The sequence below is a fragment of the Gigantopelta aegis genome, chromosome 14, assembly GCF_016097555.1.
Source record: "Gigantopelta aegis isolate Gae_Host chromosome 14, Gae_host_genome, whole genome shotgun sequence".
NCBI lineage: Eukaryota > Metazoa > Mollusca > Gastropoda > Neomphalida > Peltospiridae > Gigantopelta > Gigantopelta aegis.
The window spans coordinates 17765490-17783973 of record NC_054712.1 but is presented as its reverse complement, the minus strand read 5'-3'; the positions used below and the strand labels follow the sequence as shown (position 1 = coordinate 17783973).

General features: G+C 35.0%; 1 protein-coding gene across 2 annotated transcripts in view; it reads left to right on the top strand.

Annotated features, from left to right (window-relative positions):
• Window positions 1-18484, top strand: part of LOC121389486 (interferon regulatory factor 8-like) — a 31495-nt gene that overhangs the window by 11360 nt on the left and 1651 nt on the right. The window contains exons 2-11 of one of the 2 annotated variants that reach the window (XM_041521136.1): window positions 4130-4322; window positions 5587-5764; window positions 7664-7767; window positions 8675-8717; window positions 10681-10806; window positions 12057-12194; window positions 13740-13870; window positions 15521-15681; window positions 16138-16402; window positions 16858-17031. In XM_041521136.1, the coding sequence (XP_041377070.1) occupies window positions 4152-4322; window positions 5587-5764; window positions 7664-7767; window positions 8675-8717; window positions 10681-10806; window positions 12057-12194; window positions 13740-13870; window positions 15521-15681; window positions 16138-16402; window positions 16858-17025 (1485 nt within the window). In that variant the 5' untranslated portion in view covers window positions 4130-4151 and the 3' untranslated portion in view covers window positions 17026-17031. The remainder of the gene's footprint in view (window positions 1-4129; window positions 4323-5586; window positions 5765-7663; window positions 7768-8674; window positions 8718-10680; window positions 10807-12056; window positions 12195-13739; window positions 13871-15520; window positions 15682-16137; window positions 16403-16857; window positions 17032-18484) is intronic. The other variant, XM_041521137.1, reaches the window with a different exon arrangement.

The window sequence follows — 18484 nt, the reverse complement described above, 5'->3', positions numbered from 1 at the left end:
AAGATATATATAGAACGATAGGTTTTAACAAGTATTCGATTATATGTTGACATAATGCAGATATTGTCAATTCATGACGGCCTAGGTATAAATGTTTAGAGTATTTCTCTTATCAATAGAAGAAAAGTACTAAATTATTGAAACATATAATAAATATTATTAAAATGACGAGTGTAGGTGTACGTGCGTGTCGGTGCATGTGTCGCGTGCGTTGTGTTTGTTTTGCGTGCGGGTGCGTAACACTTAAAAATAGTTTTTAAATATGTTTACAGAACTCGCCGTTGAAAAATGTTAAGATAGTACGATATTGATGTGTGGTGTGTGTGTGTGTGTGTGTGTGTGTGTGTGTGTGTGTGTGTGTGTGATTTAGTTGTTAAGGGGAACAAAAAGTACAATCTTTGAATTAACCAGTGATATCTCCCATCAAAGTGCGAGGTCGGTGTTTACGGTACACAACAAACACATGAGCACGCACTCACACACATAGGCGAGCATAATACATTATTTTTATTCCTAATATATGATATTGACGATACCGAAACACACGAGGGTAATAATCTCTTTATCATATAATCTGAAGCTTAATACAGCGTGTTTTTGTAAACTGTACACGCAACTTTAATTCCAGTCCGCCATTACTAGATATTCAAATGATGTAAGAATATGTGGTGCGGTGTCTTGGAAATTATGTCAAACTCAAATGACGTTATTTTGGATGTCCTTACATCAAAATAAACTAGTGCTTAATATTTTCTGTTTCCTGAACGCTATTGAAATGTTTTTATTCGATGACTATGAATGCATAAGATATTATGGAGTGTCACACTGGTACGTCTACTTGAAAGTCAATAAATCTAGTGCCGGGACCTCAATTATTTTACATCTAATTTACAAAGTTGACTATATATATATATATATATATATATATATATATATATATATATATATATATATGTGTGTGTGTGTGTGTGTGTGTGTGTGTGTGTGTATGTATGTATGTATGTGTTTATATATGTGTGTGTGTGTGTGTGTATGTATATATATATATATATATATATATATATATCGGAATTTAAACCAAACAGTCGACTACCGATACTAGTAGCTTCCTGTTCCTAAGCCTATTTGAAAGAAAGGAAGAAATGTTTTATTTAATGACGCACCCGTCAGATTTTATTTTACGGTTATATATGGCGTCGGACATAATATGGTTAAAAGGACCACATGGGCTGTTCTTTTAGATTAGCAGCAAGGGATATTTTATGAATGCATATGTCAATTATGGAGTGTCACGCTGGTACGTCTGCTTAAATGTCAATAAACCTAGTGCCGCGACATCAATTATTTTACATCTAATTTACAAAGTTATCAAATTCTTAAAGTATGTGATCTGAACACATACTTTGATGATACTGAAAATGTAAGATATTATATGATTTATATATATATATATATATATATATATATATATCTGTGTGTGTGTGTGTGTGTGTGTGTGTGTGTGTGTGTGTGTATATATGGTTATATATGGCGTCGGACATAAAATGGTTAAAAGGATCGCATGGGCTGTTCTTTTAGATTAGCAGTAAAGGATATTTTATATCCACCATCCTACAGATAGGATATTACATACCACAGCCTTTGTAGAACACGAGCTGCAACGAAAAATAATCCTATGTTGTGAAGGGGTATCGATGCTAGAGCGCTTTCCCACTGGGATACGCCATGCCTCGCACATCACATCGATAAAAACAAAAATAATATTGATAAAATAAATAAATAAAAATCCCCTTTTACATATGAAACCCTGCGATCAAATACCTTTACTGGTTTAATGTTTCATTTCGACTGAAAATATTCGCCAAAATAAAAATATATATTTGGACGACCTTAGTGGATTTGTATGCGTTATTTTTAAATACGAAAGAGTTGGCCTTTCTGATCAGTGGGCGTATTTGTTTGAGATGAAGGCGGGGATTAGTCGGACCACGTGACCTACGCGGTGTTTCTGAGAATATTTTTATCTCGAGGTTTTCCACAATACACGCGTACTTATTTACGTAACTAGCAGGCGCTTAAACCATTAATTTCAACACCGGTGTGCAACTGGCACAGTATTTGTTATAGCAATGGAAGAACTTATTAAGTTGTATTGTTCTTCACCAAGGTGAGTTTGTAAGATAGTTTAATACAGATGTGTTTGAAATCTTGATGCTGCTGATTAACAAAATTTAATGAAATGCTGTATGTTGACAAGTTTGACTTCAGAAGAAAGCGACTACATGTTTTCATAACAATCTTATCATTTGAAAAAATAAGTTTTAAACATTTATACATTTCATAAACTTTAAATATAGGTTTGTAAATATTATTGTTGGAATTCAGTTGTGAAGGGTTAATTAATTCAGAATTGGGTGGGGGTGAAACTTAAAAGAGTATTCCAAAATCAAATCACATGCATTAATTTATTTATTGGCAATCATCTCTAGAAATACTAGCCCATCTAAGATCCTCAGTCTTCCTCATTTAATAAATAAATAACAGCCCCCCCCCTCCCTCTACCATTTTTTTTTTTTTTTTTTTTTTTTGATAAAAATAAAAAATTAAAGAAAAAGTTCAAAAATCCTAAAAACAGACCATATATGAAACTTAATTTTTTTAAGCACTTGTTAGTTTTTGTACAACCAGCAATCCAGTTGGATCTGCACTTGATGTACATAGGATACATCTTCCCTGTTAACATTTGTTGGACATTTTCACTTCATCTCATCTGAAATACTGTTGCTCCATTCAAATTTTTGTGATGCAAATTAAAGGTGCTATTTCAAAGTTGCAATAATGCCAGTTCCCGCCAAAAATATTTAATAATTTTTGCTTTGAATTTGAAACATAAAGTTTATACCGTCAGCTATATGCCTATAAAAAAAAATTCAACAAAATAATTCCACTAGTAGAATTTTTTTTTTTTTTTTGTGGGGGAATCTTGACTAGTGATGTCACTGTTTTATGTGTACACATTCAGCACACTAAGTTTGCCCAGAATTCTTTGTGGTCAACTGACAAAAGAAACAAAGATGGCTATGCTATATTTAGCCATAACTTTTTCGGTAAATCCCTCTTGTCCACTGCAAGACTTTTTAAAATTATTATTCTAGAGTATTACAAATAAATATGAAAATAACAAAATATTGTAGTTTCAACTTTGACATAGCACCTATAAAGTTTGTTTTGTTTAACAACACCAGTAGAGCAACTGATCAATTAATCATCGGCTGTTGGATGTCAAACATTTAGTACAGTGGCCCCTGTCCCCTCCCCCCAGATCTGCCTCTGTAGTAATTTTTAAGCACCTTAGTAGCAAGAGATCTTATAGATGTATGGGAAAAAACACAATCAGAGAATGGGTTCATCAAGGTGTTTTGATGCTATTACCCAAGCATTTGAGGCGAAAACTCCAAGTAACTGTCTATAACTGTAACTGTTGTTTTCCAGACCCCTGTCCTCATTCAGAACAAACAGTCTATAACTGTAACTGTTTTTTATTCCAGACCCCTGTCCTCATTCAGAACGATATGTCTATAAATGTAACTTGTTTTCCAGACCCCTGTCCTCGTTCAGAACAAACTATCTATAAATGTAACTGTTGTTTTCTAGGCCCCTGTCCTCATTCAGAACAAACTATCTATAAATGTAACTGTTGTTTTCTAGGCCCCTGTCCTCATTCAGAACGATATGTCTATGAATGTAACTATTGTTTATTCCAGACCCCTGTCATCATTCAGAACAAACTGTCTATAAATGTAACTTGTTGTTTTCGAGACCCCTGTCATCCTATCTATAAATGCAACTGTTGTTTTCTAGACCCCTGTCCTCCTTCAGAACAAACTGTCTATAACTGTAACTGTTGTTTTCTAGACCCATGTCATCCTTCAGAACAAACTGTCTATAACTGTAACTGTGTTCTAGACCCATGTCATCCTTCAGAACAAACTGTCTATAAATGTAACTGTTGTTTTCCAGACCCCTGTCCTCATTCAGAACGATATATCTATAAATGTAACTGTTGTTTTCTAGACCCATGTCATCCTTCATAACAAACTGTCTATGAATGTAACCGTTTTTTATTCAGACCCCTGTCATCATTCAGAACAATGAGTGAGCCTCACAATCGACAGCGACTCCGACCCTGGCTGGAAGAACAGATAAACAGGAAACGCTTCCCAGGGGTTCAATGGCTGAGTGAGAAAGAAAAAATATTTAAGTTGCCATGGAAACATGGAGGCAAACAGGACTGGCAGGAGTCAGACTCTCTTATCTTCAAGGTCAGTTCACATTTACATGAAATAAACTGGGCTAGCTCTGGGTGATCAGAAACATTTTGCCAAATTATATCAAAAATGCAAAACCTATAGCTTGTTTTCCAACATGATATCAATCATTACACAATTTTTTTTTGCCAAATTAAAATAAAATATGCCAAAATGTTCTTAAAATTTGCAATTTGTGAATTTGGCAAGTGGCAGAACTAGCCCTGGAAAGATATGTTTTATTTAGCGACACACGTAACACATTTTAATCCAGGCCTCACCCTGTCTATCACTGCCAAATTAGCCAATGGCTAACTTATGTACAAAGTGGCTACAACATTTAGTCTTTTGCTGATAAAATATTTCTTAAATTAACCACTTTTTAATAATTTTCAAGGAAATACTCCACATATATCTGAAAATTGGCTAAGCCAAAATTCGTTTCAGTGTGAGCCCTGTTAATTATGATTATATGGCATGAGGACCACACAGATAATGAGAGAGGAAACCTGCTTCTGTAACTCCACGAGGTACGTTTTGTTTAGCAGCAAGGGATCTTTGATATGCACCATCCCATAGAGATGACAGTACATATCTAGGCCTTTGTTACACTAGTTGTGGAGAACTGGCTGGAATGGGAAATAATGGGCCCACCAACTGAGATTGATCCTAGATTGAATGCACTACAGATGGCTGCTATCCCACTAACACCCCCACGCCACCCCACATTTAAATGAAATTTGACTTTTACTCTGTACACTAGAAAGCTTTTGTACTTGTAATAGAAAGCTTTAGTTATTGTTATGGAAAACTTTAGTTATTGTAATAGAAAGCTTTAGTTATTGCAATAGAAAGTTTTAGTTATTGTAATAGAAAGCTTTAGTTATTTTAATAGAAAAAACTTTAGTTATTGTAATAGAAAGCTTTAGTTATTGTAATAGAAAGCTTAAATTTAGTTATTGTAATAGAAACCTTTAGTTATTATAATAGAAAGCTTTAGTTATTGTTATGGAAAGCTTTAGTTATTTTAATGGAAAACTTTAGTTATTGTAATAGAAAGCTTTAGTTATTGTAATAGAAAGTTTTAGCTATTATAATAAAAAGCTTAGTTATTTTAATAGAAAGCTTTAATTATTTTAACAGAAAACTTTAGTTATTGTAATAGAAAACGTTAGTTATTGTAATGGAAAGCTTTAGTTATTGTAATAGAAAGCTATATATGAAGTAAACTATGCTTGACGTATGACAACTTGCACACACTGTGCTTGTTTCACTTCAGGAGTGGGCAATACACACTGGCCGATTTCGAGAAGGTATAGACACCCCCGACTGGCCGAGTTGGAAAACGCGCCTCCGGTGTGCTCTGAACAAAATGCCAGACATCAAGGAGATAAAAAAGATGGGAAATCTCGATGGTCCCGAGCCTTTCAGAGTGTACCAGTTTCTTCCAAAGAAAGGTATGTAGGGTTTAATTAGTTATTAAAGGCATATTGTCACAGATCACTGACCTACTACATGGCCTAACAAAGTATTACTTAAAATTAGATATATTTGATTTTTCCTTAAATGTACTTTATTCAACCACTATACTGCACTTGATTTGTCCTTAAATGTACTTTATGCAACCACTATACTCCACTTATTAATGATATTTTGTAAAAATAATTGAATTATGGCAGTGGTCCATAATTCAAAAACTAACATTGCTGAGAGGGTTGACATGGATTTCACTCCATCATGTAGTAGTTAAAGTGATGCACAATAGCTAGATTTGGTCTGTAAAAATTAATGTAATTTTGATTTAGTATTAATTTTTAGAGAAATAAGGTCCTTAAATCTGTGACAGTATACCTTTAATTCATTAGATTACATTTTTAATCAACTCTTTGTCGTTAGCTTTCTTATGGTATGATCAGAACTTTATATGTTAATCAACACTTTAGAAATTATGCCTTAGCACTTAATTCTTTAGCATTGTATATATGCAGTATCAGGGTCCGTGCTTATATAACTTAGAGTCCAGACTCAATCTCTAATGACGTCACACGCATACAGTTTGTATGGCATTGTCATGACATTAGTGTCTCTCTATTAGAGTCTTGAGTCTAGACTCTAAATGTTTTATAAGCACCAGGTCATATCTTGACTATAATAACACAGAATTAAGAATTTTAATTATTGACAGTCACCCACAGTGACCTTCATCGGCTAAGAGTGACTATAAAGTTTACAAAGATATCCCATCAACAATTTTAGAAAAATGTGTATCTTTCAATCATAAAGTATTATCAGATAAGAAAAACCTAATGCAGTTATTTGATGGAATGAATGAATGTTTAACGACACCCCAGCACGAAAAATACATCGGCTATTGGGTGTCAAACTATGGTAATGCAAATAAATAAAGTGATGATCAACATCAATATAAAAATTCAAGACTTAAACAAAAACAGTGTAAAGAACTGTGCAAAAACACAAATATCACGGAATTTTACGGATACTGAATTTTACTCAAAACTTCAATTTTGTGCTGTATTTGCCATTCTCAAAGAGAATGTTACACCCCTGCACCACGGTGGGGTTACAGCACACGCAGGGGCTTATTTGATGGCTACAGTAGTTAAATATGATGTTAGAGTGACTATAAAGTTTACAAAGATATCCCATCAACAATTTTAGAAAAATGTGTATCTTTCAATCATAAAGTATTATCAGATAAGAAAAACCTAATGCAGTTATTTGATGGCTACAGTAGTAAAATATGATGTTAATAACAACTAATAGTAACTAGCCCTAGTTGGCCACTGTAATTTTAAAGTTAAATTTCAAGCCTGGTTCTTAAGTAACATTATTCTGGGGGGGCAAGACGTAGCCCAGTGGTAAAGCGCTCGCTTGATGTGTGGTTGGTTTGCGATCAGTCCCCGTTGGTGGGCCCATTGAGCTATTTCTCGCTCCATCCAGTGCACCACGACTGGTGCATCAAAGGCTGTGGTATGTGCTATCCTGTTTGGGATGGTGCATATAAAAGATCCCTTGCTGCTAATCGAAAAGAGTAGCCCATGAAGTGGCGACAGCGAATTTCTTCTCTCAATATCTGTGTGGTCCTTAACCATATGTCTGACACCATATAACCGTAAATAAAATGTGTTACGTGCATCTTTCAATAAAACATTTCCTTACTTCCTTAATTAAACTGGATGGTCTATTCAAAATGCTTTAACACATTCTCAACATTGCAGCGTTAAATGTAACAGTGGCAATTTGTATGAACTGATTTTTTTATTTTATCATATTAAGTTAGCTGTCACAATCTGTAGTATAATAAAACAAATAATAATAGTTGTTTCATTTTACAGGAAATGCATCAGTCAGTTCACAATCGGATAACGATGATATTGATAACAGTTCCATGGATGTGAAGATTGAACCCAATAATGAATCAGTTGTGCCAAGACCTTTGGTAAGTCCACACTAATTAATATTAATTATGACACATTAACAATATTACACGTATCTGTGATAAATAAAAAAATCCCAGTTTGTCTATGAAATTTGTCTATCAAATAATTTTGCTAGAAATTTGTTTAGGAAATAATTTGTTTTTTAATTAGTTTAAAATTTTACAGAATAAAGTATTTTTTTTTAGCAAAAGAAAGATAACAAAGTGCATGGTATATTAACTAACACAGTAACAACAAAATACGTGTGTGTATATATTTAATAGCGGTTCTTAATATGGATATATATAGAATAGAGGCGGGATGTAGCCCAGTGGTAAAGCGCTCGCTTGATGCGCGGTCGGTCTGGGCCCATTGGGCAATTTCTCGCTCCATCCAGTGCACCACGACTGGTACATCAAAGGCCGTGGTATGTGCTATTCTGTCTGTGGGATGGTGCATATAAAAGATCCCTTGCTGCTAATGGAAAAATTTAGCAGGTTTTGTCTCTAAGACTATGTCGAAATTATAAAAATTTTGACATCCAGTAGCCGATGATTAATAAATCAATGTGCTATAGTGGTGTTGTTAAACAAAATAAACATATTTTTTTAAATATGAATATAACACAGATTATTGGAGAAGCATCTTTGTCTCCTTGATGAAGGTACAGGCACAGCATAAAGAAGTAGACACTGGGGTGGGTGTGTGGGTGTGTGTGACTAAAATCAAGGGCTTAAAACTTCGCTGTGCCTAAGGTAGGGTGATGGCTGCCAAAAGGTGGACAGTTATTGCAGGGATTCTAGAATTTTTATAAAATCCACTAATCTCGAAACCCTGTATTATAATAGAAGTAAAGGACAGATTGCATTTTGGTTTGTTGTGTAACTCATTCATCACAGGACTCATGCTGCCTTTTTTATTTTACAGAACAACATTCCAACATTTGTCAGCGAATCGTTTGCTTGTGAAGGTTTGTATATACACTTTGTAATCATGTGGAATATTCAAAATAAGCACATCATCATTAATACATGTAGGCTGTATAGCACAAGGGGTCTTGCTCAGTCAGTATATAAACTTTGTAATCGTGTGGAATATTCAAAATAAGCACATCATCATTAATACATGTAGGCTGTATAGCACAAGGGGTCTTGCTCAGTCAGTATATACACTTTGTAATCGTGTGGAATATTCAAAATAAGCACATCATCATTAATACATGTAGGCTGTATAGCACAAGGGGTCTTGCTCAGTCAGTATATACACTTTGTAATCGTGTGGAATATTCAAAATAAGCACATCATCATTAATACATGTAGGCTGTATAGCACAAGGGGTCTTGCTCAGTCAGTATAGAGGGTTCAACTGAGGTGCTTGCATCATAAAATCAAACCACCTCAATGGACCCATTCGATAACTGGGTTTTTTTTAATGACTGGTATATCAAAGGCCATAGTATGTGCTTTCTTGTCTGTGGGAAAGTGCATACAAAAGATCCCTTGTTGCTAATGTAAAAATGTAGTGGTTTTTTTCTAAGACTGTAATATAACCGTTAAAATACATATGTCATTACTTGAATCGTAAAACTTGATATGATCTCATCAAAAAGACTATATAAACATGTGATGTGTAAAAATCAGTATTACATGGCCATAGCTAGCTGAGGGGAGCAGGGGGAAACAAATCCAGTAAAAATAATAGAAACTTTACTGGTTATTGATATTGACAGTTTAAGTACCGGTATGTAACCACCCTGAAATGGCTGCAAAATGGTATTTCAGAGCCTCTAGATTAAAAAATGTCTGGGAGGGGCGGCATGTCTTGAATGCTCGTTCATTCTAAGAATTCATCTGCCCCTATTCCATCCCACCCCCTCCATCCCCCCCCCCACAAAACCACCAAACATCCTAGCTACAGCCCTATATTATTAGTATAATTATAGATATAATAATTGGTCTTTTATATCAATCCATCTGTCCACACTTATTAAACAATTTCCTTCTGTTGTAATTCTCATGGATAGGGAAATGCAAGTACATGGCACAGGTTTCCACGAAAGACTGTAAAGTACTTGGAAACTTGTTAAAGGGACAGACCTAGCTAGTTTCAATCCGTGAAAATTAACACTAAGTTTAGTTAATCGACAAACCTGTAACACATTTGGATAAAGTTACAATTGAGTGAAACATGAGTGTGTGACATTGAAATGTTGAAATAGACTAAAACTCGACTCAATAAAAACATTTAAATATGAGAAATGCATTTTGTGATATTAAAAACACTAGGATGACCAAGAACACTTCGAATGTACAGACATTGATAATCTAAACCATAAAATCTAAGTAAAATGTGATTTCAGTTATCAAAAACGGCTATAATAGTCGAAACTATGCCTTAGTGTTTAAAAACTAGGGTACGTATCTTTAAGACAAAGACTGGAGTGGGGGTGGGGAGTGGGCACAGTGTGAGATGAAGCACATTAAAACAGTTTTTCATGTCCTTAATTGTGTGTTTAATGTAATCTTAGGATGTTATTTGTATTATTCCTTTTATTTTCTGCATCAATTGTAATTTTGGGTGTGGGACGTAGCCCAGTGGTAGAGTGCTCGCTTGGTGCACGGTCGGTGTGGGATTGATCCCTGTCGATGGGCCCATTGGGCTATTTCTCGCTCCGGCCAGTGCACCACGACTGGTATATCAACAGCCGTGGTATGTGCTGTTCTGTCTGTGGGATGGTGCATATAAAAGATCCCTTGTTGCTAATGGAAAAATATAGCATGTTTTCTCTCTAAGACTATATGAAAAATTAACAAATGACATCCAGTAGCTGATGATTAATTAATCAGTGTGCTCTAGTGGTGTCATTAAACAAAACAAACTTTAACTGTTGTAATTTTAGCACAAGTATGGTATTGTTCATTTTTAATATTCAGATAAAGATGGCCACGTTCGAAGTCTGGACCAAGATCTTAAAAATATTGATGTGTGTGATCTGATTGGTGTATCACACACAGCTACGACCAATGACAACTTTGCTAAAGACGAAGCCATGGAAACGGGTTAGTTTGACTAATGTTGTCTTTCTTTTTGTTATCTTCACATTTATTTTGACATATTAAAACTTTCAGTATTGTTAAAAGTTCGTATTACATGCATTATATATTTTTAAGTGTTTTTTTTTATATATGTAAATAATGTAATATTTGATTATAATCTCACAAAGTTTCAACACAAATTTTAAATTCTACGACTGACTGGTGGTTTATGGAACAGCTTGTTTGTTAATCACAAATCAAAATTATTGAGTGAGATTCCAGACTTGGCAGGCCTTTCGGAGATTCAGAGATGTTTTCAGTTTTTAACAATGATTACACATAACTTTACTGAATAGATAATAATCAACTCAGTAAAAGAGTGAAATATTATTTGAATATTTTATATATCTTTTTATACGCCTATCTAAGATGTGTCGTATTATGGTATGGTGTTGTCCATCCGTCCCTCTGTACATCAGTCTGTTAACTTTTTCTTGTCCGGAACTTGCATACAGATGCATACAGGACCTTGGGATGGTGGTGTGTCGCGTACTATTACTAGGTCACTGTGACCTACTTTTCACAGTCTACTGCACATAACAGTAAATCTTGTCCGAACCATATCTTGCATACAGATGCAAACAGCTACAAGAATGGCCCATTGTAACAATAAGACGACAACATTATGATTTTATTGGTTGCTATGCAATCGTTTACTCTCGTACAAGACACTCACAGCATGTAGCGTTGCCTTTTGTTTCATTTGTGAATTTATTATCTTTATTCATTCAACTTATTTTCGTGCTTATATCCAATTATGGTTGAAGCATGCTGTCCTGGACACACACCTCAGTTATCTGGACTGTCTGTCCAGGACAGTAGGTTAGTGGTTAGTGAGAGAGAAGAGGGTGTAGTGGTCTTACACCTACCCATGGAGTCGTTAAAACTAGCTCTGGGTGGGAGCCAGTTCCAAGCTGTGAACCCTGTACCTACCAGCCTTATGTCCGATGGCTTAACCACGACACCACCGAGGCCGGCTTATTATGTTTAGCATACATGTATGATGTCAGTTATGAAGTCCCTTTGTTCGTGAATACAACTCTAGGATTTTGCTGCTATCACTGAAAACTGTAGATCTTGTAGTTGAATGGTTTGTCTAGCTATCATCCTACCTGCTATGTAGTTATTTGAGAAAATGTTTGACACTGTTACAGCATTTGTTTTGTATGGTATGGAATGACTCAGGTTTATCTTTTGTTTGTTTGTGTGTGTAGATGAAAACACAGTGATTGAAGAAGGTTCGTTTCCAACTGATCATAACACAGGTGCCCCTACCAAAATTACAACAGACTCCTGCCTCTCGATCCTCGATTTCATGACAGATGAAACAAACACTCTTGTACAGCCAGGAGGTAAATATACTTGCTAAATAGTTTTTGTTACAGCAGTGGGTAAGGCATAGCCGTATGACTTTTTTTCTTTTTTTGTGGGTTATATTTGTGTTATCTGTGAAAATGTCCTTCGCAGGTGAATTTGAAAGGAGAGAGTGGCAACCTCGAGCCGTACCACTATTTTGTTTTACACTTTGCCGCCACTGTACAAAAAAAGAGAGAAAAAACAAAGCATAGTGTTCAGGCGATTACCCATTAGATATGTTTGACAGTGCTCAAAATAGCAGCCTGATAAAAGCTAAAAGAAATTCAAATAAATAAACTTTGTTTTGTTTAACAATACCACTAGAGCACATTGATTTATTAATCATCAGCTTTTAGATGTCAAACATATGGTCATTTTGACACAGTCATAGAGAGGAAACCCGTTACGTTTTTGCATTAATGGCAAAGGGATCTTTTATATGCACCATCCCACAGACAGGATAGCACATACCATGGCCTTTGATATACCAGTCACAGTACACTGGCTGTGACAAGAAATAGCACAATGGGCCCACCGATTCCAGACCGACGTGCATCAAGTGAGCACTTTACCACTGGGCTATGTCCCGACAAACAGAAATTCAACTGCTAAAACCGTTTGTCCCAAGACAGATTTCTGGCTATCCAGAGACCGGCCCCGGAAGAGACATGCTGGAAGCTTTAGTGGCATATGAGCATGTCTAAAATTTACCTGAACCTGAACATGAACCTGTTAAAGCCACCCCAAAATCGCAGGTAATTTTTCAAGAGAGAGATGTTTGTACGATTCTTTCATCTGCTAACTTAGCTTGTGATACTGTTATATTTTAATCCCATAATGCTTTTAAATCCATCTGAGAGGTCATCGTTATTTAAGCAATATTCCAAACCCTCACCTCACTCTGTGCTATCGTTTACCCCAGTAGGACATATGTTTTTCTTAGTAGGACAAATCTCTTTTGACCTGCTATCTTACAAAATAACAGCAGACCATATTTTGCTTTCTATTTCAAACCAGGGACAGGATGTAGCCCAGTGTTAAAGTGTTCGCTTGATGCACGGTCGGTCTAGTATTGATTCCCATTGGGCTATTTCTCTTTCCAGCCAGTGCACCACGACTGGCATATCAAAGGCTGTGGTATGTGCTATCCTGTCTGTGGGATGGTGCATATAAAAGATCACTTGCTACTAATGGAAAAAATGTAGCGGGTTTCCTCTCTATGACTGTGTTAAAATGACCATATGTTTGACATCCAATAGCCAATGATTAACAAAATCAATGTGCTCTACTGGTGTCGTTAAACAAAACAAACTTTTTAGTAATGTTCTAATGAACAGTTATAATAAAAAATGTATCGATGTGATGATATATTATAAAAATCCATAATCGATTGTTTAAAAAAAAAATAACTGTAATTGTTCCATCATGGGTACATAAGTAAATAAAATATTAAAATAGTTGTTAACAATGTTTCTTTTGATATTATATAAACTGTCCAAATTATGTTTGTTACAACTATAAATTCCTCATTTGTTTTGCAGAAAATGAATTTATTATTCGGATTAAATATCGCAACAAGGTTGTGGGCCAACATCAAGTAAAGTTTGAGGGGTGTCGTTTGTTTTATGGTCCACCGGTAGATTCCCTACCTAGAAGTGAAGAGCAAGTGAAGGTATGTTGAAATTATTCAAACAGTTTATATTATATGATAGAAATTTTCACAAAGTGATATATTTTTTATTACAGACCTTTGAGTATGTTCATAAATAAGACACTAGCTTAGAGCAAAGTAGACATTTGTTACGGCAAATGAATGAAAGAAACATAATGAAAGTTATTTATATTAATGTTTAGACATTATTCTCCATGTCAAGAATTATTTTAATCTTCATATATATATATATATATATATATATATATAATATATATATATATATATAATATTTAATCTTCATATATATATATATATAATATTTAATCTTCATATATATATATATATATATATATATATCAGGGGTGGGGAAAAATAAAATTGTCAGTCGGTCCCACGTTGATGTCATCACTACAGGGGGGGAGGGGGGTAGAGGGATAAGAAGAAAGGAATACAAATAAAAATTATAAAATCATTTAAAAGGTGATATTTGCCAAATAGTGTTCTAAAAACAAAATCATAGTGGCATTTGTATATTTTTATCTTGAATCATGAACGCGAAATGATAAACATCAAAACATGAAAGAAAAACAAAATGTTTGATCCCATCAGCAAAAAAAAAATTTATTATATTTATTTTACATAATGGAATAAATAATATAAAAAAGGAATAAAAGTTATGCATTTTAACTCTCATATATGTATAAAAAGTACCAGTATTCAGTAGTCCTGAAAATTAATAAACAATAACACCGTTGGAGCGTTTGACAACTTGAGCTGGCACACGTTTAGACAAAGCAATTAATAACGTTATCGCCGATTGGATGACATTTGACCTCTCCTGGCTCTAAAGATAGTCGGTTTAGCTATTCCAACTCACTCCCACTTTTAAAAAAAAAAGAGGTGTAAACCTTTTTTTAAATTTTAAAGTCCTTTATAATTATTTGATACACTACATTGAACAGTCAACAAGAAACACATTTATAGATTATTTCAGTATATTTTATGCTATTTCAAGCAGTTTGTATTTCACAAAAGCCTCTTGCCTCGGACTCGACCCGACAGAGCTCCGTACACAGGCGTTAACATGTGTTGATTGTGACCAGTTGCAAACTCTGGGTCCTTTGTTTTAATTGGAGTGTAATACCTTGGTAGCCTTCTCACCAAGAATGATGCTATTGTTAACGTCTGTTTTATCTCGTGACAGCACAGCGGCTTTGACAAATGTCTAGCCTAGTGGCAGTAGATTGATTGTAGTCCTTATGGCAGACTTTAAAATCACAGACGTCAGAAACACCAGTCAATTTTGACCACTATTTATTTATTTGTTATTCTTTTAAATCATGCACAAGATGCCAATGTCTGGGCAGGCTGATCCAATTGGCGGATAGGAATTTTTTCCTATAATAGAAACGGACAGGTGCTTCGGACCGACAAGAATGACAAAAGTGGGACCGGCAAACGCACGTTTTTGAAAAATAATTTCGGTCTCAGAGATCGAGAATCGGTCCCAGACCGGGAAAAAAGGGCTTTTCCCCACCCCTGATATATATATATATTTAGACAGAACATATGAACATTCATAGGAGTTATACTGACAGTTAGTTTTTATTACGTCAATAATTTTAAAGATTGTTTTAGAATTATTTTTTTCTTATATTTGTCATGCAGATATTTGGTCCACCAACTATGGAACAGATCCATTTTCCACCATGCACTGAACTGTCCAATCTGAGACAAGAGCGCCTCACTACTCAGCTGTTGAACGTACTCGACAGAGGACTTCTGCTTCATTGCGAGGACAGAGACATTTATGCTACAAGAAAATGCAGGTATACATATTACGAATACATTGTCATTGACATTAGATCTTACTGCCTCAGCAACAGTAGATCTGACTTAAGCCAACACCATGTCATGATGAAGACCTAATGTCAAAGCATTCAGTAAAATCTTATTTTAAAAAGATTGAACATGAATATCAACTCTTTTAATATACACATCTCAAGAACATCAAATCTATGGAGCTTACTAAAACTCCAAGGCTTGGTTTTTTTTTAGATCCATGTCTGTAAAACCATCTACAACCGTACTCGTACTAGAAACTATTATTTCTCCTCGGGGCACATTTTTTCGCAAGTCTTTTTGATCTATTAAATTTAAATATTTTATGAACATGAAAAATGAAAAAAAAAATATGGACAATTAAATTATCTTAGTTTTATTGCACTTTATACATTTTGTTATTTTTCTTGTTAAAATGGCCGCAATATTTAATTCTTTTGTAGACTGGTAATTTTTGTGGTACCAGCCAACAGTTCCAGCGTCCATCCTGTAAAGCTGGAGCGAGATGGTGCACCTGTTAAAATCTTTGACTTTGCTAAGTTTGTGGACCGTTTACAGAAATACCAGAATGGTGCAATTACAGTTCAACCATCAGCTGAAGTTCTCGTAGGGTTTGGGCAGGACTGGAAGTCTGAGAACAATCCTTCTAACAATTTGTTGATTTCTGCGTCCGTGTTTCACTCACTAGCATTATTTTACTTAGCCAAGGTATGTAACATTACAGTAACTATATTTATTTACTTGGCAGTTCTAATTTGTGTCCTGGTTTTATAGATTTTTACAAAAGTTAGTACAACTTGAAGATTGTTGTTTTATGCATACAGGCACACATGCACTTAGGTTATTATTAAATGTAAGGGCCTAAGTCTTGAAAACACCAAAGCTGGGTCTGGATCTGGTTAGTTTGGTGGTATTTGTTGTTCTGTGTTTAGGAAAATGCATATAAAACATCTCTTGCTGTGTTATCGGCAAGAGTAGTCTGTGTGACTAAAAGTCAAGATGACCATACGCTGGACACCGAATAGCCTTATTTTATAATGTGCTGAGGTGTTGTTGAACAGAGATATCTTTTTTTCCATATACCAATATCAAGACTGAAGCTTCTAGAACTAGTCTGAATGCACAGCTGCTAATTTAAAACTGATTTTTGACTTGCATTACAGTGCCATCTGGTGAATGTTGATTGTCATTCACTTCCCAGCTCTTGTCAGCTTCAGATCTCACTCAATGACAGCCTGGACTTGCGTCTTCGTAGACAGCTTGAAGAGCTGCAGACTCTGCACAGTGCTTTAAACATGAACAAACCTCACTATTTGAAGCAAGACCTTTAACCGAAGGTCAGTTTGATAGACAGAATCTCTGTCAAACATGGACAAACCTCACTATCTGATACACAAAATCTGTATAAATATGGACAAACCTCACTATTCGATACACAAAATCTCTGTTAAACATGAACAAACCTCACTATCTGATAGACAATCTCTGTTAAACATGGACAAACCTCACTATCTGATAGACAAAATCTCTGTCAAACATGAACAAACCTCACTATCTGATAGACAAAATCTCTGTTAAACATGAGCAAACCTCACTATCTGATAGACAAAATCTCTGTCAAACATGAACAAACCTCACTATCTGATACACAAAATCTCTGTTAAACATGAACAAACCTCACTATCTCATAGACAAAATCTGTTAAACATGAACAAACCTCACTATCTGATAGACAAAATCTCTGTCAAACGTGGACAAACCTCACTATCTGAAGCAAGACCTTTAACTGAAGGTCAGTTTGATAGACAAAATCTCTGTTAAACATGAACAAACCTCACTATCTGATAGACAAAATCTCTGTTAAACATGAACAAACCTCACTATCTGAAGCAAGACCTTTAACTGAAGGTCAGTTTGATAGACAAAATCTCTGTTAAACATGAACAAACCTCACTATCTGAAGCAAGACCTTTAACCGAAGGTCAGTTTGATAGACAAAATCTCTGTCAAACATGAACAAACCTCACTATCTGATACACAAAATCTCTGTTAAACATGAACAAACCTCACTATCTGATAGACAAAATCTGTTAAACATGAACAAACCTCACTATCTGATAGACAAAATCTCTGTTAAACATGAACAAACCTCATTATTTGAAGCAAGACCTTTAACCGAAGGTCAGTTTGATAGACAAAATCTCTGTTAAACATGAACAAACCTCACTATCTGAAGCAAGACATTTAACCGAAGGTCAGTTTGATAGACAAAATATCTGTTAAACATGAACAAACCTCACTATTTGAAGCATGAAATCTCTGTATAAACATCGACAAACCTCACTATCTGAAGAAAAAGGTCAGTTTGACAGACATCTGTTAAACATGAACAAACCTCACTATCTGAAGAAAAAGGTCAGTTTGACAGACATCTGTTAAACATGAACAAACCTCACTATCTGAAGCAAGACATTTAACCGAAGGTCAGTTTGATAGACAAAATATCTGTTAAACATGAACAAACCTCACTATTTGAAGCATGAAATCTCTGTATAAACATCGACAAACCTCACTATCTGAAGAAAAAGGTCAGTTTGACAGACATCTGTTAAACATGAACAAACCTCACTATCTGAAGAAAAAGGTCAGTTTGACAGACATCTGTTAAACATGAACAAACCTCACTATCTGAAGAAAAAGGTCAGTTTGACAGACATCTGTTAAACATGAACAAACCTCACGAGTTAAATAACTTAGATGTTAAATTTAGACTTGCATATTGGATGAATA